Source organism: Lepidochelys kempii, chromosome 6 (genome assembly GCF_965140265.1).
Source record: "Lepidochelys kempii isolate rLepKem1 chromosome 6, rLepKem1.hap2, whole genome shotgun sequence".
Classification (NCBI taxonomy): Eukaryota; Metazoa; Chordata; order Testudines; family Cheloniidae; genus Lepidochelys; species Lepidochelys kempii.
Genome location: NC_133261.1, coordinates 52,055,049 through 52,082,536, shown reverse-complemented (window position 1 = coordinate 52,082,536; position 27,488 = coordinate 52,055,049). Strand labels below are relative to the sequence as shown.

The window sequence follows — 27,488 nt, the reverse complement described above, 5'->3', positions numbered from 1 at the left end:
GCTCCCTACTCTACCACCTTGCTCACAGTCAAGCCTCAGGGCCATGGGGACTCACCTCCTGTAGCTGGAGAACAGGCCAAAGGAGCACCCCACCCCAGCAGTCTCAACTCCGCCTGCCCGCCCCTGCCCCCACACACAATAGCAGCACCAGTTCTGTTTCTTCCTCTCCACTCAAGCTACGTCTCCTAGAGATCAGGTAGGTCACTCCGGCTGTCAAAATAGCTCACAGGTCTCCAAGGCGGCAGGCTGATTCCACTGACAACTAGGTCATGCCTATCCACCTCCTGCTGAGAGAGCTGCTCAGCTCATACATGGCTTTGCCATTTCCTTCCAATTAGCCAGAGCACTTGCTCATCACAGGCTGACAGGGTCACTGCTGCACACCAGGGAGGGAGGGGAGAGAGATCTACAGCAACAGCTCAGCTCCTACCTTGACATGCTAGGCCAAGGCACCAGGAGATGGCTTTGAACCATAGGAGGACTGGCCTTGAGGCTTTAACTGTGTTATAGAGACCTGGTCTGACAGCCCTCACACCATTACAGGAATGGTCAGGACTGAAGGGGAGAGCGGGCTACTGGAGAAGCGCATGCAGTTCAGCTGGCATGGCCCTCTGCTATAAAGCACAAGCAGCAAAGGGATTGCATGCCTGATTCTTCTGGGTGTCTATAATGCCCTCCACTGGTGAACACATGCACAGAAAGAGTAATAGGAAAGCACTGTGCTCCTGGACAGGAATGTTAAGGGCTTTGCAGCGGGGTGGGGGGTGGGGGCGCAAGGGGAGGACCTTCACTTTTGTCAGTAAGAAAAACAGATCCCATTCTATCCTCAGATGTGTGCTCAGAGATGAACTGGGGGGATGGGTGAAGGGCCAGAGAGTAGGCCAGGGTACATCGACCAGGTGCTGGCAAGGAAGTGGGAGCATTAAAGTCAGAGTTTAAAGGGCAACACATAAGCCAAAGAGAGGAATTGAGTTTCCAAAGCCACCAGATAAATGGAAAGAAGTTCCTTTATAAATGTCACACCAAGAGTGTGAGCTAGGGACTAGAGAGACTGTAATGGGAGGCTATTGAGAAGCGCAGAGATAGTGGTGAAAACAGATTTCTGACCAAAGAGACTGTGGGCTCTAATTTTGGAGGAGACACTGTAGCAGGGCTGGCCTTAGAGTGGGCCACCCCGGTGACCGTCCAGGGCACCATGGCCAAGAGGGAGCTGCGCAGCATCAGAGATGCACACTGTCTGTGTGGAGTCAGACCCTGCTCCCGGCTAGCAGGGGGTGCCAGGTTGGGGGCACCCAGATTTCTCCCTCCCAATGGAGGAACACTGGTGGTGATGGGGAAGCAGTGACTCACAGGAGCAACACCATCCGCTCTGTGCATCCAGGTCACTTTCCCCACCTGGGCTGGGCTGGGCGGTGAGCACCAGGAGCTGCTGCTCTGCTGCCTTCCCCTTATGCAGTCCAGGTGGTGAAAGTGATCCAGGGAGCCCTGACATGGCTCCTCTATCCTCCCTTCTCTGCTTCCTAGGGGTGCGTGGTGGAGCAGCAGGTGGTGGAAGAGTGGGGAGGGGCAGCGAGGGAGCAACAATGCCTGCTACTCCATGCATTCAGGTCAGTTTCCCCACATGGGCACAGGCAGCAGAGCACAGGGGTTAGGGGAGCAGGACAGGGGTGCAGAGGTTAGGGGAAAAGGGGGCCCAGTGCAGGGGTTAGGGTGCAAGAGAGAGCCCAGGATTAGGGGCAAAGGGGCAGAGTGCAGGGGTTGGGAAGCCTGCCAAGCCCATAGGGGCCAGGTGCAGGGGAGGGGAGGGGAGACACCACACACAAATGACAGGTTTCAGAGTAACAGCCGTGTTAGTCTGTATTCGCAAAAAAAACAGGAGGACTTGTGGCACCTTAGAGACTAACCAATTTATTTGAGCATAAGCTTTCGTGCATCCGACGAAGTGAGCTGTGGCTCAGGAAAGCTTATGCTCAAATAAATTGGTTAGTCTCTAAGGTGCCACAAGTCCTCCTTTGCTTTTTGCGACCACACATAAAGGGGCCAGGGACACCAAAATGCAAGTTCGCCCAGGCCAGCACAGTGCTGTCCTGGGGGGACTGCTACAGCTAGCCCAGACCAGCCATGGACATTTACACCTCTGGCAAGGAGAGCAGCTAACAGGAGAGCTGCACTAGTGATCGTACAAAAACGGAAGTGCTTAAGATTGATTCTTACGGAAAAGGAGAACATTTGGCACACAGCGGCTAGGAGTACAGTGAAACCTTGGCTATGCCTGGGAGATACAAACATGGCAGCAAGGAAACCCTCACAAAGGTGATATCGTAGCCTCAGTAGCCAAGAAAATTGCCTCAGTCTTTTAATGGGGGGAAATGTCTGAGAAGGAGAACACTAGACGAACTCTGCAAAGGAGTATCTTCCCTTATTTTAACTTCTCATGAAGCTAAACAGATGCATTTCAACAAGCCCTTATTCTAAGCTGCAATTTAATCTACTTGACTGATCTAAAGCACAGACAGGGAAAATGTGGTTCAACTAAGCTTGTAAAAATCTGGTGCCACTTATTGTAGCACTTGAGGTTTTTTGTTTTCCACAAGTGACTGATGAACAGAAGGAGGGATCCAAAGGAAGTTAGTGATCACAAAGTTTACATACTCCAAAGTACTGGAACACAGTTCAGCTGTGGATACACTCCCTTCCGAAACAGTCAATATTCTGCCGAGATAAAATAGTATCTATCCCATGAGCTGATTAGAGCAGTTACTCATTAACAGAAGTGTGAGCCTCTTACCAATTTCAGAGGAATTAGGTTGTATCCAATACACATTCAATAGAGCAGGAATCTATAACCAGAGAAGACTAGAGAGAGCTCAAGAAAGAAGTCAGATGAAGAGCAGTTAACAGCTCCACTCTCTTTCATTTTGCTAGGCTGCTTAAAGAACCCAGTTTAATCTTACCCACTCAGGACACAACAGGTTTAAAACCCACTTTAGGGTCTCCCCAGAAATCGGCATTTCCACACCTACGTCCTGAACAGCACAGGCAGAAAGATGTTACAGTAAGAGTACGTCACTCATATGCAAAAAGCGTCATCTGACCAATGATATTTTCATATATTGTGACTATGTAGCCTGAATTCAAGAATATTTGCAAATGAGGTGGGGGAACCTGCCAATGTAATACATTACTCCTGCAAAGCATAGCTGTAAAAGCAAAATGAAGCCATTTGTTTGAAAAAACATGACCATATGATTTAGCAAGCTACATCATCATTTAATTTCCACTGAATAATATCAGGTTTCAGAGTAACAGCCGTGTTAGTCTGTCTTTGCAAAAAGAAAAGGAGTACTTGTGGCACGTTAGAGACTAACCAATTTATTTGAGCATGAGTTTTCCTGAGCTACAGCTCACTTCATCGGATGCATACCATGGAAACTGCAGTAGACATTATATACACACAGAGACCATGAAACAATACCCCCTCCCACCCCACTGTCCTGCTGGTAATAGCTTATCTAAAGTGATCATCAACTTGGGCCATTTCCAGCACAAATCCAGGTTCTCTCACCCTCCACCCCCCCACACACAAACTCACTCTCCTGCTGGTAATAGCCCATCCAAAGTGACCACTCTCTTCACAATGTGCATGATAATCAAGGTGGGCCATTTCCTGCACAAATCCAGGTTCTCTCACCCCCTCACCCCCCTCCGAAAACCACACACACAAACTCAATCTCCTGCTGGTAATAGCTTATCCAAAGTGACCACTCTCCCTACAACGTGCATGATAATCAAGGTGGGCCATTTCCAGCATAAATCCAGGTTTTCTCACCCCCCCCACCCCCATACACACACAAACTCACTCTCCTGCTGGTAATAGCTCATCCAAACTGACCACTCTCCCAGTTTAAATCCAAGTTTAACTAGAACGTCGGGGGGGGGGGGGCAAAAAGCAAGGGGAAATAGGCTAACTTGCATAATGACTTGGATTTATGCTGGAAATGGCCCACCTTGATTATCATGCACATTGTAGGGAGAGGTTTCAGAGGAACAGCCGTGTTAGTCTGTATTCGCAAAAAGAAAAGGAGTACTTGTGGCACCTTAGAGACTAACCAATTTATTTGAGCATGAGCTTTCGTGAGCTACAGCTCACTTCAGCAGTTTCCACGGTAAACATCTGATGAAGTGAGCTGTAGCTCACGAAAGCTCATGCTCAAATAAATTGGTTAGTCTCTAAGGTGCCACAAGTACTCCTTTTCTTATTGTAGGGAGAGTGGTCACTTTGGATAAGCTATTACCAGCAGGAGATTGAGTTTGTGTGTGTGGTTTTTGGAGGGGGGTGAGAGAACCTGGATTTGTGCTGGAAATGACCCACCTTGATTATCATACACATTGTGAAGAAAGTGGTCACTTTGGATGGGCAATTACCAGCAGGAGAGTGAGTTTGTGTGGGGGGGGAGGGGAGGGCGCGGAGGGTGAGAAAACCTGGATTTGTGCTGGAAATGGCCCAACTTGATGATCACTTTAGATAAGCTATTACCAGCAGGACAGTAGGGTGGGAGGGGGTATTGTTTCATGGTCTCTGTGTGTATATAATGTCCACTGCAGTTTCCACGGTATGCATCCGATGAAGTGAGCTGTAGCTCACAAAAGCTCATGCTCAAATAAATTGGTTAGTCTCTAAGGTGCCACAAGTACTCCTTTTCTTTTCACTGAATAATATATTACACCTTCCACCAGAGGATCACAAAGCACTTTACAAACATTAATGAAGCCCATAAATGTGTTCAGGTTATGTATTATCCCCACCTGAACAGACAGAGGTGCAGAGAATGTGTGTGACTTGCCCAAAGACAAAGGAAGTCAAGGGTAGGTAGGAGTGATAAAACCCAGTATTCCTGACTCCCAGTCTGATGCACTGTGTATGAGACCATGATGCTACCTGTAACATTTACAACAGGGGAGCAGCCAGAGGCCCCAAGCAGGCTCAAGGCTTAGCTGTAAGAGGTTCTTTACAAACCCAGGTAGACCATGTCCCTGAGCTCACAATCTAAGACAAGCAACAACAAATAGCTGGGAGAGACAGGGACAAAGATATAGTTTATAATACACATCTGAGGTATTTTTAGTCTTGGAAATAAATATCAACTTCCTCAGTTACCCCACAACCCTCTGCCCATTAGCCTCACCTTTAACACAAACTGGCTTCTGGTAGACATCGCAGCCAAATGGGCCCTATAAAAGATTTCATCTTAAACTGCACAGCTCTGAACCCTGTTAGGAGGACCGTAGTTTAAGGATTCCTACAACAGGCTCAGTGGTTTTCACCAGTTCCACATTTTAAGAAGAGGAATTTCAATTAGAGTTTTCTGGCCTTGAGCAGTGATGTGCAATAGGAAAAGCCTCCCACTGCTCTGGTATAATGGCCAGCAACATATTCAATGAGTATGTCACAGGGTCCACTCACCACAAAGGCATCTCCTCCTGGCTGCTCTGGGGATTATCTCCTTCCAGTCCAATGCCCCCTTCCGCCGCTCATTTACAGACCCAACTACGCTTCTGTCACTCTCTCTGAATGACTAAGGGAGTTCTCTCTTCCTGTCTTGGCCTTCTAGTCACAACACTGTAGTCCCCTTCCGGAGTTAGCAAAGTCCCATTGAACAACTGTCCCAGGCAGTCTTCGGCTCCAATGCTCAGTCTGTGCCACTTTCCCAGGGGCTGCTAAGGAAACCCAGGCCTGCCCTCTACTCTGGGTTCCAGTCCAGGGATCCTATATGTAGCACTGTGACCTGCTTTCTCCCTGATCCTGTTGCTCTTTCCCTGGACTACTTCCTACATCTTCTGGCTCCCAGGTTTACCAGTCCAAACTCCCTCTTCCCAAGGAGTCACTGTAACTTTACTTAACACTGCAGCCCCAAAAACATCTTCCTTCTCCCAAGGTGTGACTGCAGCCTGCTTCCCAGCTTTCTGCCAGCCCCACCCATTCCTTCTCAGCTGGGCTCCATCATCAATCAGCCTCTCAAGCCCTGGCTCTCCCTCAGGTGCAGCCTTTCAATCTAATGTCACCTGCTCTGCTTTGTATGAGGTGAACACCCACTTCTATGTGAATGAGTCCTAATCTGCACACAGGTCAAAGGGCTCAGCTTGAAACAATTTAAAACTGTTGCTTAAGTCTCCTGCAAGGAACACACAGGTACCTCAAGCACCTTTTGCTGTCATTTGTGGCCAATCAGATCACACATCTGTAACTTCCAGAGAAGGAAGCAAAACAAGCAGAGGCACCAATGAAATCATTCTCAATTCCACACCAATCATTTAACACTAACTCTAGGTACACAGGTCAATTCCTTTCCCACACCTTCTGGCCCCACTCAAAGCCTAAACGATGCAATTTACCCATGACACACCTTGCAAAGTCTTGCATTGCAGTAACCATCCCTCAGACCAAGGAGATCCAGCACCCTCTGGAGTCAACAATTCTGAGTCAGCCACAGGGGAACCCTGGAACACAACACAGCACGCTCCAGCCCCTACTGCCCAGAAGCAGATAACCAAGGCCCAGGATCCAACACCTGCCTCCTGGACGGTAGCACCTTGTTCTGCCAGTTGATGGCACAAGGTTTCTATGTATTTGGGGTGGGGTATAAATGAAATTTTCAGGGCACCCAACTCCCCGATATATTGGAAAGGAAAGGCAGAGCAGCAGAGCAGTCTTTCAAATTGATTTGTTAATGAAAGGGAGGCACAAGCACTGGTGTAGTAGCCCTTCCTTCTGGTTAACGGGCCTCACAAATCCAAAGAGCTTATTGGGGAGGAAACTGGAGCATGCCCAGGTGGACATAGCTGGAGAAAATGGGTTTTTAAGAGTTTCAGGGGGCAGGAGGAGGAACTTGAGGGTCAGTGAGGTTTTCCAGCAGCAGGGGGAGGGGCAGGTCAGGATCAACAGCCATTCGTAACTCTGACCCTTCTGTAGCATAGTGCTCTCAATACAGCCTACCATTAGCAGCTCCCAGGCCCTTAGGCTGGGGAGCAGGAGTAAGGAAGATGGGTGACAGAAAAATACATGCAGAGGAGGGAATGAGCATGAGATGCAAAGTGGGGAGCAGGCTGTGGGACGGGAGTCAGTGAAATAGGAACACTTATTCTGTGGAAGGAAGGGAGGAGGAAGAGGAAAAGTGGAACTTCAGCTGCTATATTTGTCTGCAGTTCCCCAAGAGCTAAGATCTGCCCCACTTACTGGAGTCTGCGATAGACACAGACACAGAAGAGAGCAGCTCCACCACAGAACCCCCGCCCCTCCCACAGCAGAAGAGGGCATGAGCCTGGGCAATACAGACCTGGTTCCCAAACGCAAAAAGGAACCACAGGTAAGCGGAGACCTACTGCCTCATAAGCGGACTGTTGAGTTGCTTGGCCAGCCCCGCCGCTTGAGGAGGAGCCAGTGTAGGCGAGGAGGCTGGTTTCCTGGCACTGGAGCCTATGCTGATTTTATGGCAAACTCTGCACAATTTCCAAACTACAAACAGCCAAGCAGACACACCAGGCGACATGGAGCCAGCAGGGCCTTCTCCATTTGTTACAGCAAGCTTAGGAAGTAAGGAAATATTAGGACCGGCTACCAGGTCTATCACAGGGCAAACTCCTTAGCCACCTGAGAGATAAGGGGCCTATAAGCCACTAAGAATGAAACAGAGGCATCCTTGATTAGGGTCTTCCTCTGGAGAACGAGAAGCAGGAGCTGTAGGCTTTGTTTTCCAAACAGAAATATATATCAATGTACACCACAAGCTCCTTAGCACAGGGACCATGGCCACTTTTACATGGCACTGAGCATGCCCCGCTGGTGCTCAGTGAATAGCAAGGCCCCACATGGAGAATGGAGCTCATGGCGCAATTTGAAAGCAGACATTTTTATGCTGCTAAATCTGATGTCATTCCTAATGGAAAGCTGATGCAGAGAAGGGCCGGTAATTAAACATACTAAGGTGTATTAAAATGCTCGCATGCCACGCCACGCCACACCACATAGTAAGGCACAATAAAAGCAAGTGCTCCAATAGGCCTCCCAAAATAAAATAAAAAATTAACTACCAACCACTAAGATGGGGGAAAGTTGTTTATGGATTGATTAGCCCTGGGAATTGACATTTCCTAGCCATTTAGGCACCCTTGTAATAGTCTAGTTTGTTGTGTAGTGCCTCTCATCAAACCAGGCTCTCCAGGCACACAGTATAAAAATCCCTATGGGCAGCCTCTCTTGGCGAGGTCACTACATTTTCCTTAATATATATTCTTTAAAAGGGCCTCTAAGCCCTTCCCCGCCAGACACTGCTTCTTCAAGAGAAGTCCTTGCTTTAAAAAGGGGATGGGGCTCCTTAGACAGGAGCTTGCTCCTGGTTATTCGAGTCCATTATCATTTTTAAAGTCATTTCTTCCACTTCTGCTTTGGATCTTTGTTCTTCTTGAATTTCTTTTGTTGTTTTGGTCCTTTTTCCATGTCTAGTTTTCTCTTCTTTTCACTGAGAAACAGGAACAAAACATTTGTTAAAGAGAATTTCAATTCAACAGGGGAACATCTGCTACATGGGGGAGAGGCCTCCACAGAAACCTTAGCTACCAGGCCTCCAAAGGAGAGGGTGTGGGGGAAAAGAAATGATCCCGTTCCTTGGCTCATTTAAAGCACTAAGCGAAAGCACTAAGGAATATGGCCTAGATGTTCTGGTGTCTTGTTTTTTGGGTGCCCAACTTGAATCCCCTTAAAGTAGCCTGATTTTCAGAGGGTTGGTGCTCAGAACCTTCTTAAAGTCAAGCCCCCTGAAGGCATCTCAAGTTAGGCACAGAAATTGGGGCACCCTAAAATCATCAGATACTTGAAAACATAGGCATACAAAAACAGTCCTGCACTGGGCTTAGGCTAGGGGTGGATGGATCAAATGAACAAATCTGTGGACTCTCCAATTTCAATGACATTTTAAAATTCCCTGTATGTTTTTTTAAGATGTCTTAGGGCTCATTTCCTGCTTCCAGCATTCACAAAAGCAATGCACATGCATACAAAGCAGAATAAAGATGCAAGATGGGCAAGATAATTACTCCTGTCCTTAGGCCTCAAGAAAAACAACGTGTATGAAAGTGCCACCCCATAAATCCCCAGGTGCACAGATCAGTAAAGATTCGATACTGACCTGTGTGAGAGCTGAATGAAGGAAGATGGATGAAAACCACGTTAGGGAGTCTAACATTTTCAACTAAGAACCTGACCCTATGAGCTGCTGAACCATCCGCTCCTGAGGAAGTCACAGGAAGATGAGGGCACTCAGCATCTCAGAGGATTAGGCCCTGAATTAAGAGGATGAATTTCTACAAGCTTCCACTGGTGTCAGTGGAAAAGAAAATCAAATGGAAAAGGAGTAGTTCTTAAAAGAATTACCCCCACCAAAGGAAAATCAGGACAAATTAGGTGCATGGCCAGGGTGAAAAAGCGGGGTTAGTTAGGATTGAGAGAAGTACCATACTGGATAGTAAAAGCCAAGATGGGATCAAGTTATGAAAAGGGAGGACTTTTTCAGAGCCACACTACCGTCTCATCTTCTCTACTCAAGGGAAGACCCAGCCTGCTTGCTATTTACCCTCTCTGGATCCCCATTAGGCGTATACATAGAGCAGCAAGGTATACAATTCCTGCGCCTTTAACTCCTCATCTTCACTCTACGTTTAAGCATTACAATAAAGCAAACTGGGAAAGACAGATCCATTGAAGAGAGGTGCATGGATTTTTTTTTTGTTTGTTATAAACACTTTCCCAACCTTTTCAGGCTGACAATCGAAGCGTTCTGTCCTGCTTTGGTCAGCACTTCGTTCCATTCTTCATCATCGCCCCGGATTATATATCTAAGTGAGAGGTGGAGAAAAACAAAACAAAACCAAGTCTGTTTAAAGGAGAACAATTAAGGTTAATTATGCTTCTGTCCACAAACTGCTACCCAGCCAGTGCTTGTGTCAGCATCCAAACAAAAGAGAAACTTTCAGAAATAAAGAGCTGGTTCAAAGCAGAACCAGATGGCTCAGGGGGATCTGTAATGCAGTACACAGCGATTCAAGACTACATCACTGGTCTGAATCCAAACTAGGTCAGTGCTGACCAAGAACTTATCATCCAAAAGCTGTTCAGTAACAGATGTGAAGCAAGTGGTTTCCTTCAGCTGCCCATATTATGAATGTTACCAAATTGCTCTTTTATGGCAGTCCCATCACACAGGCAGAGAACTGAATGGCATCAGACACACATGCTCACACCCTGCCTTCTGATGGAGGGCCAAGGCCACAGTGGTTTTCCTTTGCATATAGGAGACATGCATTGCACCTGCCCAAGTAGTAAACTCTTCCAAGGAGAGAGGTCTTCAGTCTCCATGGCTTTTATTAATCTGGCAGCCGTCACCAGACCTACATACACTATTGAAGACATCCATCCAATCTATAGTTTCCATTTACAGGATTGTGGGGTTTTGATTTTAAAGTAAAGAGGCAGAAGCTAGTGCTGCATGAAAGATGAAGACCAAGGATGCATACAGCAAGTATTCACCAGGGGAAGTTAGTTAACTAAGAGAACCCCTGGACCAATGGCACACACAGGAGAGGTTCCGTTCTAGAGATGGTCTAGGGTATTGTAGCAATTCCGTTGCTAATGACTAGGCGCAAGTCCGAGCACTAGCACAGGGAAACCAAAAAGAAAGGGGCCCGGGATGTTATAACTTGAATGTTTCCTTTGAGCAGGAAGGCCAGAAAGACAAATTCTGGTCAGTTCAGGCTCTTGTCCTGTGCCCCTCCCATGGTATCCAAGTGTTTGAGACACAGCATGCAGCTTTAACTAAGGGACCACACAAGAGAACTGGAGTGCTCATTCCCTCCTACCCCAAGCCTCTGGGGTCTCAATACAGAAGTTAGCCTCTGTTCAACCTTATGTTAATGCTGGATAAAGCCTTTACAGCTGTCTCAGCTGTACTACTGTACTTCTCTGTAATCGGTCTTCAAAACAAAAAAAAAAAAAAAAATCAAATAAGGGTGATTTTTCCAGGGTGAGGTCTGGAGGAAATAATCTAAAGGAAAAGCAGCAAATCACACTGGGCTAAGAGGAGAAATGAAAGTAGTTTGAAATAATCACGCATATCCACATCTGTCACATCAGGCAGACAACCTAACCAGAGGTGAAGAAGCTTTTATTTCTCTTCTCAGCTTTGTTAGTGTTTGCTTTGTTGATTTAGGGCGACAATAGAAGACATTGCTACAACAATCTTCTTTGAACAAATAAACAGTTTTTTGCAGGATATGGGAAAAGAGTGGTTCTTGTTAGCTCAGAAGGAAGAAACATTTTCTGGAGTTTTGCGAGACTCACAGCTTCAGCAGCTCAGTAGCCTTCAAGCTGACTAGCTCCACAATAATTAACAAGCAGCTGTGCAAAGGGAGACCTACTACAAGACATTTCAGGCAACATTAGGTTTAATCTGCCAGTTAATAAATGAAAAAAAATAAAAACGGAATGATTAAGTCAGCACTGACAAGGATCACTTCTCTACCAGAGCTTTCACTGAAACCGAGAATAGCTGAGAAGGACAAGGATAAGTCAGGAGTCCTAAATTGGTGTAAGAGACAGTGGGACCATCTCCATGATTTGGGGGAAGCTAATGATTAAGACTGCGAGTTTGTCATGGCTTCCATGACTTTCCGTGATCTTCATGACTTCTACAGCGGCCGGTGTGCCTGGCTCAGGGGCAGCTCCTGCACCAGGTGCTCCAGCTGCTGCTGGGGCAGTCTCGGGCCATGGCACCCCCTCTCTCCCCCCCAGCAGCAGAGTTTGGGTATGGGCAGCGGTTGGGGCACAGGATGGGGTGAGGCGGGCTCTGGGTGGTGCTTACCTGGGGGGGGGCTCCCTGGGAAAGTGGCAACACCCCCTCACTCAGCTGCTAGGCAGAGGCATGGCCATGCAGCTTTGCGTGCTACCTCTGCCCAGAGCCTGGCTTCTCAGCTCCCAATGGCCAGGAACTGCGGCCAATGGGAGCTGCGGGGGCGATGCCTGCAGGCAGAGGTAGCACACATCACAGAGCTGCCTGGCCAAGCCTCTGCCTAGAAGCTGAGCAAGGGGGATGTCACCACTTCCGGGGAGCGCCCCCGGTCACCACCGCCCAGAGCCCACCTCACCCTGTCCTGTGCCCCAACCCCCTCCCACACCCAAACTCTTCTGCTGCTGCTGGGGGGTAGGCGCAGAGCCAGGTAGGGAGCCTGCCAGCCCCGCCAAACCCTCCCAACACCAGCGAGGGTCCTGGGTCGCCCTCCTCCAGCCCCCGCCAAGTTTTAGTCAGGGATATATAGAAAAAGTCATGGACAGGTCAGGGACTATGAATTTTTGATTATTGCCCGTGACCTGTCCATGACTTTTACTAAAAATACCCTTGACTAAAATGTAGCCTTACTAAGGATGATTCCTAGGAGCATCAGAAGCCATCAGATTAAAACAGCCCATGATTAGACAGCTCAATTTATTATCTCTATTGCTGTATCATGTGGAGGCCCAACTAAGATCAGGGCCTCATTGTGCCAGGCACCATACAAACAGAGCAAGAGAGTCTCTGCCCTGAAGAGTTTATCAGCTAAACAGAAAAGAAAGGAAACTATGCCAGAGAGCGAACTAGGGACTGCCCAAGCTCACACAGGAAATTTGGCAGAGTTGAAGCTGAGCCCAGATCTCTCAAGACTCTGCCCAAGACTAGCCTGTTCTCTAGTGCAGGGGTTATCAAGTTTTTCATTCTGAGGCCCCCCTCAACATGCTATAAAAACTCCAGGACCCAGCAGGAGTGGAAGGGGGACTCAAGGCTCTGGGTTGGGCCAGGGGGACGGACATGGGACACGACCCTATGAATAGGCGTAGTTTGACTTCTAGTTAACTTCTAGACAGGCTGGATGGTGGGGGAACACAACCAAAAAATACAACTCAAAAGTTTGAAAACTGCTCAGGGTGCAGGGAGGGAGTAGCTAGGGGCTGTGTGCAGGCAGGAGATAGCTCAGGGTGCAGGGATGGGATAGCTAGGGGCCGTGTACCAGGAGGGCTCCCCCTACAGAGGTTGCTCCCTAAGGGCGCTGTTGGCCCTAGAGTCAGGACACCTTGCCTGGGCAGCTCTTACCAGCTGCCCGAGCAGTCAAAGGGGGCTGGGAGCTGAGGAGCAGCTGCAACCCCAGGCACCAGCAGCAGACAGGGGAGCAGCACTGCCTGGCTCTGCCTTCTGACCTATGACCTGGCCAGAGGGTGGGGCTTGGCAGAGAAGAGGAGGTGGGGGGAGCTGCCCCCAGGACTGCCCCAACTCTGGGTAAGACACTGCAGTTTGAGGGGGCAAAACCCTTGTGGCCACCCAACCCATGGGCTTCTGCCCACGGGAAGTGCTGAGGCTCCCAGCTTCAGCCCCACGCTACTCCTAGCTTCAGATCGGGGGGGTTCGCCAAGGCTCCCAGCTTCAGCCCTGTGCCACACCCCACTTCAGCCCCACAGGGGGCACCAGGGCTTAAGGCTTCAGCCGCAGGGCCTATGGCTGCCCCTGAAAGGGCTCACGGACCCCCGATTGAGAACTGCTGCTCTAGTGGCCATCCAGTTGCACAGGTGGGTAGGCAGACATAATCGAAGCCAAAATGGCTTGCCACAGTCACACAAGTTCCTGTCCACACTGTGCTGCTCAGGCACAAATCTTAGCTCATGTGTTGACCTGAGTGCAGCTGGATGGCCAGTGCCAATGAGAACTGATTTCTATTACCAAAACTCATTTTAAAAAATGAAAATTAGCTTGAGAGCAAGAGGTGTTTATCAGCAGAGACCATCACTGATTACCTGTGATTAACAGAAAGTGTCAGGAAACTGTAATCACCAGGTGCCAAAAACATGACAAAACAGCATTGATTAGATATTGCAGAATAAGAAGTTCAGCCTGTGAGTCTTGACAAACACCATGACTTCAAATTTCTGATCTAACAAAAAGCTCAAGTTACTGGCTGACAATACGACACAGATGTCTGCTTTGAAAGTAAGTACAAGGTCTTTGAGTATTCCCGCCCTACCCACATGCCCTACCCACCCACATGCGAAGTATTTGAGTATTCCCGCCCTACCCACCCACATGCGAAGGTGTACCTTTCCTGGAGCCTGGGTATTCAAACTAGATGCCTAGGAATATTTGTGGTGAGACTTATGTGGATAAATTCTTACTGTGAAAAGTCCATGTCTTTCAGCTTCCCCATTTCTTGCTGGTGTTTTTCCTGGAATTCCTTTGCTGCTTCTTCCTGCATTGAAACATCCCAGAGACACACTAAGTTTTTATGTACAGCAGTAACCCATGTATTACAAGGTAGTCTCCTAGGTCAGAAATTACAACTCTCCTCCCTTCCAAAAGGCAGTACGCCCAACAAAAAAAACCCCGCAAGCTCTGAATTGTATGTTTCCCAACAACTCTTCCCGTTTTAATTGTTTTTTGTAGCTGCATTGTAACATAAAATGCAAAGGTGAGGCTAGGAGGATTGGAGCACCACAGTATAAGGAGAAACATAAGCACAAAAATAATGAAGCATTAAAAGGCACAGTTAAAGCTTTCAAAGTTCCATAACTACCATAACAGGACACGTATGTCACGCACTCCCTATACTGGAAGAAATCCAGCTTACGAGACTCCTAAGTTAGAGAAAACCCTCAAAGAGGTCTGACGTGCATACTGGAAGTTTTAGTAGCAAGATTATTATTACCAAGTCCTCATTTAAAGATTTCAGGGTTGGCTCCATTACAACTTCCTTTGTTACTGCCATCTGCGCCTCCACAGCCTTCTCCTGGATCCTGCTGAACAGCTGACGAGGGAATAAATTAATATGTGATGGTGCTACTGGTGTTTTCCCACAGAGGTGCTTTAAAAATGAACGGAGTTTGGCTGCCCACTATGGAACTTCTGTAGTCTTTGAAATATGAACAAGGAATTAGGTTTTTTGTTTGTTTGGGTGTTTTGTTTTGTTTTTTTTTGGGGGGGGGGCTGTTTAACTGGTCATTTTGTGTGAAAAAATGAAACTCAACGGCCACTTCTTGAAAGCAGAAGCAAAGACAGCTTAATAAGAAAATAAATCAGTCATCCAATGTCACTTGCACGAATGTGAGAGCTGGTGATTTAAAAACACCCCCCCACTTAGGCAATCCCAACTAAACCATTAATCTGTGGAGGACAGCACTACAGATTTCCTTTTTTATAGTCATTCCTTCTCATCAACTAAAAGAATTCTATGCTGAGCAAGCCATCTGTAAAGCAACGGACTTGCATTTTAGGATGCAGAAGCTCTGCCTATTCAATCGTTCCATTAACTTGCTCAGGGGACTGGAAAATGGATAGGAGCCTTTTATTCTTATGGCACCAGTTTGAATCTAGCCCATGTTATTACTGGATGAAAGTATTACCCACTTGATAATGATCTAAGTGAAAGGAGTTGGTGGCCCAAGTCAAATTCCTCACGGACAGCCATCCACCACCACAGCGGACACCCTTGCTGTCAGCCTCATCAGGGAGATCGAGGAGACTGGAGGCCTGACCTAGAGCCTTTCCTGGATATCTACAGGCTTCAGCTCTGTCCTACGGTGACCCCAGAGATGAGCATTCTAAGGTAGATTGAGACACTGAGCCTGGACTGTTGTATCAGCTTCCTCACCACCTTGCTTAGCGGACATTAGAGCCCGAAGCCTCCTGCCTTCAGCACCTTTCACCATTTGAAATTAAACAAAATATACATATTGCATGGGGGAGCGTACAACAGAAATCACCACCAATGTTTGCCACCAAGTACAAGACATTTCTTTACAATGAGCTTCTAATGATTTCTTAGAGACAGGTTGAGGATACAGGATTCTGATCCAGATTTCTCATACTACAAGGCTCAGGCCTGGGACGGCATTGGGCCCAACTTGAGAGAGCAAAGCTGGACCATGATGCAATTACCTGAACGAACTTGCGGATGATCCTATTGAAGAGGCCCATCAGCTGACTGCTGGGCAGTTCTATCTCTTTTTCCAGCACATCCACGGATTTGTGTTGCAGACCAATCCCCAGAAGAAGGGCCTGGAGAATAAGATTTTTATTTCTTTTTTAAACCCACAAAAGTTAGGTTCTTCCCCACCTCCGTAGATGTTACCATTAAAGTTACTGGTCCAGCAAAATAATACAAAGCACAACAGGTGAAGGGGTTCAGAGTTTTGTATGACGCATTGGAACTTCCCCAAATTGCTCCATTCTTGATGGGCATCACTACATGTTTAGTCCAGCAGTGCCTCTTGCTCTGGTTTGGGGCTTTTAGCTAGCATTTACACAGCACTTTAAGCGTACCTAGTCCTTTGCACCATGTGTAAGAGAACCGGGTCCCTACAATCAGATTCAAAGCAAATACAAAACATGGGAGACTAGTACAGGCAGGAGACAGCACAGCGAGGAATGCAGAAGAGGCAGTCAGCTGAAGTTTTGGAGATATGAAAGAGGTGAGGAATAGGAATGTGGCATGTGAAGCGGGAGTGTGTTCCGAGAACAGGAGGTGGTACAAAAGCAGACAGAAGGCAAGACTCTCTTACTCCCAAAGGGAGAAGTTAGACTAAACAACAGCACGAAATAAGAGCCAAGATGTAGGCAGGGATAGAATTACATAGGAGCGAGTTACTCGCTCCAGAAATATTGACGCGACTTGGTCTCAACAGGGAAGGAAGGAGGTGGTAATGAATGCAAACGGTACATACAGACTGCGCAGCAGAGAGGGATGTGTCTCCTAGCTGGCTTAGAAAGTACATCCTGGAGACAGCGGGAATTGTGTCCATGATCAGGTGATAGTCCACCATGTTTCGAGAGTACATCTCTAACCGCTTCAGGTCATAGGGGATGAACACAGCTTCCAGTTCAGGACGGCTGATTGCTGAGCAAATCAAAAATAGCAGTATTAGAATTGCACTCCATGTTTCTTCAGGATCTGGATAATCAAGCTCACTTTTCATATCAATTGCCTGTGTGCTAACATATTTGCTTTGAAATGTATACATGAACTAAACAATAGTGGATCTAACTGAATCCTCAACTGGACTAGTCATGCAAACTCTCTGAATGAATTTTAATATTAAATAAAAGCCTGTGTAGGGGACAGACTCCTCACAACTACCTTTCATGATTCCCACTCCTAGGCAAACAGTTGGCCATGGAGACTGGGCTCCTCCTCTTACTCTACACAAGGGCTGAGGCACATAGGTAGGGAAGCTTGCACCTCCTCTGCCCACACTGTCGCTGTCCTCTGACAGAGGGGGTTGGCAGCTTTCACCAGGAACAAAATATTAAATAAAAACAAAACATCGAACCAGACTAATTCCTGTGTTCCCTTGAGAGATCTCGAGCTTGTTACGTTCAAGAAACCACAGTTTGCTTTCATAGATTTTTAAGTCAGAAGGGACCATTGTGATCATCTAGTCTGACCTCCCATATTCCACAGGTCACAATTCCTGCATCAATAACTTGTAGTTGAATTAGAATGTCTCTCTCAGAAAGACATCCAACTCAGGTATAAAGACTTAAAGTGATGAGATCTCCACCACAGCCCAAACTTAAACTGTTCCAGCAGTTAGTTGCCCTCACTGTGAAAAGTGGGTGCCTTAAGTCCACAGTTCGACTTTGCCTAGTTTCAACTTCCAGTCATTGGATCTTGCTATGCATTTGTCTGCTAAATGAAAGAGCCCTCTAGTTTCAGAGCATTTGCAAAACTTTGATCAAGTAGAGCTCTCTGATCTCAGCTATCAGGGAGACAGTACTGGAAGCTTTCACTCAACAATAAGCATATTTTTAAGATGAAGGGAGCAAACAGACCTGACCAACAGGGAATTGTAGCATTCTACTAAAGGCTGTAGAACATTCACAGGTTTCATTTAATAACCTTTTTGATAAACCACATTAAGATCTTAAGCCACTGAAAGGATTTTAGAAGCCTAGAAACTCACGGGGTTGCAACTCCTGCTTGATATTCTTGTTCTGTAGAATGTTCAATGCTAATGAAGGTGGGAAAGTGCTGAACTGATATGACAGCAGAGACAGGAACCGCCTCCTGAAATCTTCAGGACAAGAAGAGAAGATAATGGTTACCAGCCAGGTTGTGCAAAGGATACATGGAGGCTTCCTCTCACACTAGGACAGACAACCAGCTGTTACCTTTCCAGAAGGCAGCGAGCCAGTGCTCCTGTTCACTCTCTTCCTCATTCAGCATCTTCAGCATGATACAGGAGTGCTCACCAGTCAGGTCATTCTAGGAAGGAAGACAGATTCTCATGATCTCTGGTACTCACTGTTTGCATTATGTACTGAAGTGACAAAAGTAAAGACAGGTGTTGTAATATAATTAAAAACACTGGAGTCCCTCTTACCCAATTTCTTGCATGGACACGAGTTGTATTAAAAGTCACTGACCATCATTATTGAATTTATATCCCACCAGCCTTGGGGATTTGATAAATTCCACAGAAGGGCCTTTTTTTCTGGCTATTACTTAGTGAGCCAAAAATCTCAGCTACCACTCAAGAGTCAGAAAAACAAATGCAAGATGGCGCAATGACATAGGAAACTTAACACCTGCTGTCAGACAAGACTTACTCTAAGTGACTGGCTTTGATTTGCAGTTCTGGCATCTAACTAGCTCATGAGAGGGGATTTTGATATGACAGTAGCAGAATTGTGATATGGTGATGGGGTTTGACTTCATTCTAAAAACTTCTTTTCTATTAAGGTCTAGATTGTGTGAATTACGTACACAGAAGCATGTGCACATCATTTCCATTCAAAACTACTGCAGCTGCATCACAAGTGTGGCAAATGCATAGGCAAATAACCAGCCAGCTGTCTACCTAGCCATTTGCACACACTGGCCTGGGGTACCTACATGGGCATTAGCCTTAAGTTGTTAAGTAGAGTAAACAGCTAAAAGATATTACAGATGGTCACTACTCTTCTTCCCAACACTAAAATATGTTAGGTCAGTTATTAGTGATCCATAAACCCACAAGACAAAAAAGATGATACAACAAACTCTAACACTTATAATGAAAGTTTCAAAAGCACCTAGGTGCCTAACTCCCAATGATTTGCTGAGGTGCTTCTGAAAAATCCCACAATGCAAATCCCATCAGAGTCTGTGGAAAGGCTTTCACTAACGTCAGTGGGAGCTCGATCAGGTTCTTGAAACAGTAGGATACTTACTGGAGTCTGCCTTAGGTAAACTGGTACAAATCCAGCACGTTTCCAAAATCTGGTTGGGGAGGAAGGGAAGAGGAAAAAGTACACGCTGGAAATTATTGAGATGTTAACGCTGCAGTAGTAGTTGTGACAGCAGTCCTATCCTGATTGTGGAGCAAAGTTCATATGGCATCACAGTAAACTTGTAACAAATAATGTTGATCAAAAGGGCATGAAAAGGGGCTACTAATATAGACCAGACTTAGATACTAACTTGTGAACAAAAAGATTATGACATCAGAAAGTGGATAAGATTCATGTGTCAGAAATAAGGGTTAATTGGTGGACACAATAATAAGGGGATGGCCTTTCCACCAAATTAAAAACAACAAACAAAAAAAACCAACAGACTTCAGTGAACAAAAACATGGACTCCTGGGAGATTTCCTCAAGGAAGGCCAAAGGGCCTCTGCTTCGCACCAGACACTCTGCCCTTCATCTGTGAACCTGGAGACTCCTCAGAGATTTCCAGACCTCAACACATCAGTGAGGGCACCAGATTATCATTGCTGGACCCGAGATTATCCCAGACTGATACATGCAAGATCCTGCTGTCTTGCCATTCTCTTCCTCCCAGCCCAAAACTACTATCTTCTTCCTATCCTTTCCCCCTACACCCGTGGCTCCTGACCTGATCTGTGATAGCCCTGCCTAGCCTTAGAAGGACCAGTGAAAAAGGAACCTGCTGGACCAGATAGCATTCCAGATGAGGGAAGCAAGTCAGGGTCGAGAGCAGCACCTGTCATGGCCAACCTGCCCACCCAGAGCACACATTCATAAATACTAAGGTCAGAAGGGACTATTATGATCATCTAGTCTGACCTCCTGCACAACGCAGGCCACAGAATCTCACCCACCCACTCCTGCGAAAACCCTCTCACCTATGTCTGAGCTACTGACGTCCTCAAATGGTGGTTTAAAGACTTCAAGGAGCAGAGAATCCTCCAGCAAGTGGCCCGTGCCCCATGCTACAGAGGAAGGTGAAAAGCCTCCAGGGCCTCTTCCAATCTGCCCTGGAGGAAAATTCCTTCCCGACCCCAAATATGGCGACCAGCTAAACCCTGAGCATATCGGCAAGATTCACCAGCCAGATACTACAGAAAATTCTTTCCTGGGTAACTCAGATTCCACCCCATCTAACATCCCATCACAGGCCTATTTACCATGACTATTTAAAGATCACTTAATTACCAAAATCATGTTATCCCATCATACCATCTCCTCCATAAACTTATCGAGTTTAATCTTAAAGCCAGATAGATCTTTTGCCCCCACTGCCTCCCTTGGAAGGCTATTCCAAAATTTCACTCCTCTGATGGTTAGAAACCTTCGTCTAAATTTCCTGATGGCCATTTTATATCCATTTGTTCTTGTGTCATTCATGACTCATCAGCTGCACTGGATCTTGTAAATTTTAGCAGGAAGCTGTACTTTTCCCACCTTTCACTATCCTTTTTCGCTCCCCTCACATCTGTCTGTTTTGTCAAAAGCAGCAATAATGACAAGCACCAACAGCTGAGTTTAAAAGACTAGATTTTTCCCCATGAGAAGGGCTGTTTGACAAAACAAAGGAGTTTAACCAACATCCTCTCTGAAAACGGCATTTTGCTAAGTTTTGGCTAAGATAGAATGGTAATGCATGAACAACTTTATATACTTTATATTTTGGATTCTTCTGCATAGCCAATCAATAAACTTCCAGATTATGGCATGAATTTCACAGTATTTGCTCCATGGAATTAAGCAGGGTGGAGAGTCTATACTCAGAACCCCAAACTACAAATAGCTGTTTAATACTGCACTTTGCCAGTGTCATATTAACACCTTTAACTTCCTGGACCCACTTATTTCATGCAACAGTATCCTTGGACTTGCACAGCACCACAGATCTGCTTTGCAGTGGAACTGGGGCAGTCTGGCCATACAAGAACCAGAGCTTGAGATGGTAAATGGTCTAGCAAAGAAGGGAGAGCTCTGCATTACTCTGAAGGGCTCCCGAAGTAGTTGCATCCAGCCATCCTGAACTGTAAGTACAGATCCCACCGCAGGGGGGGATGGAGCTGTGCCAGATTTGAAACAGGAAATGGAATTACGAGCAAGGGAAACCTGAACAGGTATCAGGACCCAAGCGCTATGATACATTCATCTGTAGGGGCTCCCCCCAACCACATTTAGTATAGATCAGCAGTCCTCAAACTTTAGCAACCCCAAGACCCCCATTCTGATTTAAAATTTTTCACAGACCCCCCCAATCCTCCCCACTCAGCCCCAGGCCTCGCCCCCACTCCACCCCTCTTCCCAAGGCCCCACCCCTCCTCTTCCCTGCCTCTTTCCACCTCCCTCCCCCGAGCACATCCCATCCCCGCTCCTCCCCCTCCCTCCCAACGCCTTCTGCACACCACTGAACAGCTGTTCTCCGGCCTTCAGGATGAGCTTGGAGGGAGGGGGAGGAGTTGATCAGTGGGACCCACGGACCCCCTGGAGAACCCTGGGGGTCCACGGACCACAGTTTGAGAAACGCTGGTATAGATGACAAATATGGTTACACTTACTTGAGCAGCCTTGGTGTCAAACCATAAGATACCCCCAGATAGTCTAGATTCTCCGCTTGTCGCTCACTCAGTTTGAGAAGTAAAGGAGGCAAGTCCTTCCGAGGTGTCACAGCCTCTTCTAACAAACTGACAGCCTGGAGAGAAGAGAGGGAAAAAGTGCAGCCAAGTGAGCAGGTGAACAACAGTCTTCACAGTGACTACAGATTAAATCTCTCAAAAGCTATAAATGTGGAAGGACATATGGGACACTCAGCTACTGAGGGTTCTACCATATAGTCCAATACAAACTGAATAGCCTAAAACAGCAGTACATAGCACTTTATACCTCACTGCTTATGGTAGTAATTCCTTTCGGCTTCGGAGTCATTTTTTCTTCCAGGCAAGGGAATTTGCCTTCATAGTACATTTGCAGTAAGGTCAGAGCCCTGCTGCCATAACCCATCTGCGAAAGAGGAGGGAAATTTAAAACAAAGGAAAATACATTAAAAAGTTCTTAAAACTGTGTGTGTGTGTTGTTTTTTTTTTTTAAAGAAGATTCATTATCCCATCCTAATGCATCACTAAAGTATCACATTTATAAAACCCCTTTCACCCTGAAGAGGGCACATTCAGTTTACAGATGACCTATACTAGTATCACTCAGCCACTATGAAAATGTATCTGCTGCTTACATACCTAACAGCTTATAGAAGGGGAAGTGGAGGATGCATTGTTCAACTGAAGCTACCGCCAGACGTTTAGGGCACAATCCTGCAGCTGTCAGATTAGTAACCCACCAAAATCATGGTACTTGCTGAGGTACAGTCTGGAAGATGGGACCCAAAGATAGGAAGAAGGAATGACCCCCAGAAGGCAGCATCCAGGACACCAGGGTTAACAGCCCTAGTCTCACAAGAAATTCACGGGCTCTGATGCTTCGTATCACATCTCCAGCAGCAAAGCGCTGCCCAGCAAGATGCTGGGGACATTGGTTTGGTACTACCCTGAAGGAGGACAATTCCCCTACACTTGCTGCAGAAGTTGAGCTTTCATTGGAAGTCGCCCACCCAAATAATGGTCAGGCCTCATTCGGATCATCTTGTGAGAGCAGATGAGGTGGTCCCACTGCTGGCTACTTATAATCACAGAATGCTGGAATACATTACCCCTTGATAATCAGGGTGGACTGCAATGCGAACAACACGTCCACCCGAGAGGCTCCCAAAGTCTGGATCTTGGAACTGCATGCGAAATACAAGTCATATTAAAGAAAAAAATAGTAGGAATGTTCAGAATATCAAATCAGCACTTACACACACCCCCCCCACCACCACCCGAACATAACCAAATAGCCAAATGACTTACCTGCTCTGAGACAGTCCATGGAATAAGATCTCCTGAAGCCTTCCTCCCCCTAGACAGACTGTTCATGATAGACTGGCGAGAGATCTCTCCCTCCAGACACACCTGCCAAGAGAAAGAAGGAAAGGTTGTGAACAGAGAAAGAGGTTTAGTCCCTTACTAGCGCTGCCCATTGCAGAAGCACACAGATAGAAAACATTTGGTCAGTCATCTAACCTACCATCTATACTGTGGGAGAACCTGAAGCTTACCAGGACCCTCTTCTGCTGGAAGTTGTACAAACAAATAGTACAACAAGCGACCGCCCCGGTATAAGCAGGCAGGGATGGGAGAAGGACAGTGTAACAAAGACTGTAGGTAGGCTTGGAAGGATTAGGTTTTTATCTGTAAACATTGATTTCACAAACCGACAAAATTATTTCCATCAATAGTAATTGAAGCTGGCAAAGAAATATGTTGCCTGAGAACATCAGAGTTTGATTTAAGGATATTTACTTTGCATATTTCAGTGTGTGTTGACGACAGTTTGGGTTTTAACAGTTATAAAGCTTTAAACTTTTTAATCCCAGTATCTACTATTAGTAAATAATTATTGTCTGACTCCCCAATTTTTTACCCCCCCCACCATTTTCACACAACTGTGAAAATTTAAATTGAAAAAAAATATAAAATGTTTAAAAATAAACATTGATAATAGCCTGTCAACTTTAATTACAACATGCTTTAGCAAAGACTACCTATATGCACAATCTATAGCTCATCAGCAGTAGCTAACCAGTACTTACCACCTGCCTAGCCAGTTTCACTCTGAGATTTTCCCTCATTTCTCCTCTTAGGATGGGCCTGTTCCCTACTGTAGATTGTGAATTTACTAGCATGTATTGCCCTGGTGATCATTACTTTGATTACTGGTACTTAATGAGTCAGGGAGGCAGAAGAGTTGCATACTTATATAGAAATGCTCATGTTAGTTGAGAACTGCAAATAAGATGTAAGAAGGTCCAATATCAATGCACCACAATTCAGTCATCTCCTAATCAGTTCGTATTTGTGCAGGACTATACAAGTGCTATGAAGTAACAGGAATACAGGGGACATTGGAGAAGTAATGCAATCAACTCTCCCCAGGGGAAGAGGTTGCTGTGACCAGTATTTCGGCTTCTCAGCAGGCCCTGCAGCACGAATGTATTCCTTAGGTTGTAAGCGCTGGGTGAAAGGGACAGTGTCCTTGTATATTTGTACAGAAGCTAGTACAACAGGGCCCTGATTAAAGCTTCTGGTATAACACTAGTATAACACACACAAAACTGAAATTACTATATAGTTCTACAGATATGAGCCACTGTCACATCCTGCCACTGCATCCTTATTGAGTGGTTCTGTATTCACACACACTTTCTGTTTCTTACCTGAACAACAGCAAGTACTTCTGGCAAGGAATTCTGGGTAGGTGGGACTGGTGGCAGAAGGCAGAAGAGATGATGAGCAGGAGCATCTGAAAGCATCTGGAGGTCATTGGGAGAATTCTAGAGGGCCATAAAACAAACAAGTTACAGCACTAATTCTCTGTCAGCTATAGTTAAGTGTTAGCGAGACGGGTGCCTGTGTATCTGCAGACCAACAATCCTAGAGACTCTCTGCAGTTACAAGGGGAGAGTTTCAAAGTTCTACCACAAAGATAGCAATTACTTAGAGTTTAACGCTACTATAAATCCTGCATCTCCCTCCTGTGAATTTGGATATGGCAAAAACCTTGGCGTAATACTGATAGCTAAAGAAACTCTCAAAACAATTCAAGGCTATCAATCCTAGACTACATTATTTGGATTAGATTATCTATCAATCTACAGGTAACATCACTATTTACTATTTTTAAATTAAATTTAAGGCCATTCAAAAAACCAGTTCTTATTTAATGCAATAAACGCTACTGAAGACTGTTCATCACCTACACTTCTCTCCCCTATATAATTCAGCTATCAAGCTCTGTGCAAGTGCAACGGGCATATCTAAGATTTGGTCTCCTGGATTTCACAGCCAGGAATCAGTATTAACCCATGATGGGATAGTGCCTGTTGGGTGAGGAGGGAACTGGGAAGACAGTGATGTACCAAGCTAGAAGCTGGGTATGGAGTTCAGCTGTCAGGACACAAAAAGGCTATTGAGTTATCAGTCCACTAAAGCTTTCTCAATTTGACCTCTTTAAAACGGCAGAGATTTCTCCCCTACATCCCAGCTGACAGGGCAGTGTCACTACCTTGTAGTGTGAAGCCACGTAGAGAGCCATCAGCCTCTGGAGAAAAATTTCCGACGCTTTGTGATAACAAAAGAGGGTGTCTCTGTTCACATAATATCTAAGTACGGTGATCAAGGAAACAACCAAAGCCAAAAGACATAAAAGACATAAATCAACATCCCCTGTTGATTTATCCCAGCCTGAGGTGATTTTCCATATAGTATCACCGTATGAGCTGGCTCAGTGCCTTTATACTTCGCCTGCATCAGCCAGACAAGGAACACAGATTCCTCATTCTTTAAGTTATTGCTGTCAAAAGACTTCAGCATCAGGGCTTTGGACAGTCTTCACGTCTGACCGCATACCCCCTTTTAAGCACATCAATTAGGAAAGAAATCACATAATTTTGACCATCTCCCTCGCTCAAAACCTTCGTTACAATGCACCACTCTTCTTTGAAGCTCATCAATGGTAATAAAACACTGACAGCCCACCCCTTTAAAAAAAAAAAAAAGAAGATCCCATGCTAGGAGTTTGAGCCCAGAAGACTGGCCTGAGTGCACTTTGATTAGATCCTGCACTGAGAAGCGCCTGGGTGGACCCGGTATCTGCACAGAGCCCTACTGATATCAACAGGCTGGTCAATGGGCCAGTGCAGAATTGGGGCCTTAGACTGTAGCTTCTTCCTAGGAACAGCGACTTTCCCATGCTTGTTAAGTCTACTCAGCTTTCTCAGCACTGCACAAGAACGTCAGATTTGTTCATTATTTTAACATTTTTAGAACATTTACGTATCTATTTCTCAAAGTACCTAGCGAGTCTGCTCATCCCCACCAAGGAACACACCCTTCAGCTTCAGTGGGCTCTGGAGCATATTCCTGTCATACAGGGTGCTTCATCCATTACTGAAGAGGAGAGCTAGACTGAAATGTGCAGACCAATATAAATAAGCAGAATTATAAGCTGTGCTAAAGAAAACAGAAATCGAGGAGGAGAGTATCACCTCCAACCTCTCAGTAATAGCATATAAATTGCTGTTAGTCTCTTCTGGAAGAGCTCACTTTACCCTGCCACAGCTGGACGTAAATTATTTAGAACATGCGTTAATTTCAGCCAGGATACAGGTCACAGGTTTCAGGCAGCGGGCAGCCAGAGATGATCCTGGTGATGTTGAGACAATCCAAACATAGCAGGTCATTGAGCCATTTTTCAACAGGGTCTCCAGGGGCATATCGGATTGACTCTTGAAGGGAGACTTCATGCAATGTACGAGCTGGAAGGAGAGATTCAAAAGAAAAACCACAACATGTCTGAAGTGACAAATACTGAAGATGCCAACAGGATCAGGCCCTTCAATAGCTTTGGTCCAAAAGACTGAAAGTAGTAAACCACCTACTTCCCCACCAAACAACCCAAAATTGGACACTTAAGCCTATTTCCACATAGAATCAAGGTAGTTAGATTGATGAGGTGAAGTCCATGCCCCTACAAGTGTGTTACATTTCAGAAGGTGAGAAATTGAAAATATTAAGCCTAGAGGCCAAGTTACAAGTCAAGCTTCTTTAAAGCTTCCTGCATGTTCCTCCACCCCCACTCTCCACTTGAAGCTGCAGAAATACAAGTACGCAAGCACCAAGGATTGTATAGGGTGCAAGTCAACAGCAGTCATATTGCTGGTTAGATACTCCTATTCAGAGATGTCAGCATGGGGAGGTACCTGAGGCGAGTTTAGCCGTAGCTGTAGATTTGTTCTCTGCGGTCATGCTGGCTTGTGCCTGGACACTCTGCTGCCGGAGCTGCTGAATCAGCTTCAGGGACAATGACCGACCAGTGCCCTCATAACTACAAGATTAGAGATCAAAGAGAAGCAAGTAAAATGAGGCTGAAACAAAACCCCAGAAGTAGTGTGGGGAAGCTCCGATCTAAAATCGGATTTTATCTACAGGCTTTAGATGTGTTCTGGTGCCATGTGCCATTACTAGGTCCCTTATGGCCTCACTGTTGGTACAAGCTGCAGGAAGAAGCCAAAACGCAGTGGCAAGGGGACAA

At 46.1% G+C, this 27,488-nt stretch overlaps 1 protein-coding gene across 4 annotated transcripts in view; it reads right to left on the bottom strand.

Moving 5' to 3' along the window:
* Positions 1–7,457: 7,457 nt before the first annotated feature.
* NAT10 (N-acetyltransferase 10) overlaps positions 7,458–27,488 on the bottom strand; it is a 36,849-nt gene continuing 16,818 nt past the window's right edge. For 3 of the 4 annotated variants that reach the window (XM_073347918.1, XM_073347917.1, XM_073347920.1), the window contains 17 exons: positions 27,157–27,281; positions 26,562–26,712; positions 25,461–25,557; positions 24,613–24,729; positions 23,207–23,308; positions 23,008–23,082; positions 22,188–22,304; positions 21,863–21,996; positions 19,275–19,323; positions 18,234–18,327; positions 18,026–18,136; positions 16,787–16,959; positions 16,002–16,121; positions 14,773–14,871; positions 14,243–14,316; positions 9,805–9,888; positions 7,458–8,516 (listed from right to left, as the gene is read on the bottom strand). In XM_073347918.1, the coding sequence (XP_073204019.1) occupies positions 8,423–8,516; positions 9,805–9,888; positions 14,243–14,316; positions 14,773–14,871; positions 16,002–16,121; positions 16,787–16,959; positions 18,026–18,136; positions 18,234–18,327; positions 19,275–19,323; positions 21,863–21,996; positions 22,188–22,304; positions 23,008–23,082; positions 23,207–23,308; positions 24,613–24,729; positions 25,461–25,557; positions 26,562–26,712; positions 27,157–27,281 (1,816 nt within the window). In that variant the 3' untranslated portion in view covers positions 7,458–8,422. The remainder of the gene's footprint in view (positions 8,517–9,804; positions 9,889–14,242; positions 14,317–14,772; positions 14,872–16,001; positions 16,122–16,786; positions 16,960–18,025; positions 18,137–18,233; positions 18,328–19,274; positions 19,324–21,862; positions 21,997–22,187; positions 22,305–23,007; positions 23,083–23,206; positions 23,309–24,612; positions 24,730–25,460; positions 25,558–26,561; positions 26,713–27,156; positions 27,282–27,488) is intronic. The other variant, XM_073347919.1, reaches the window with a different exon arrangement.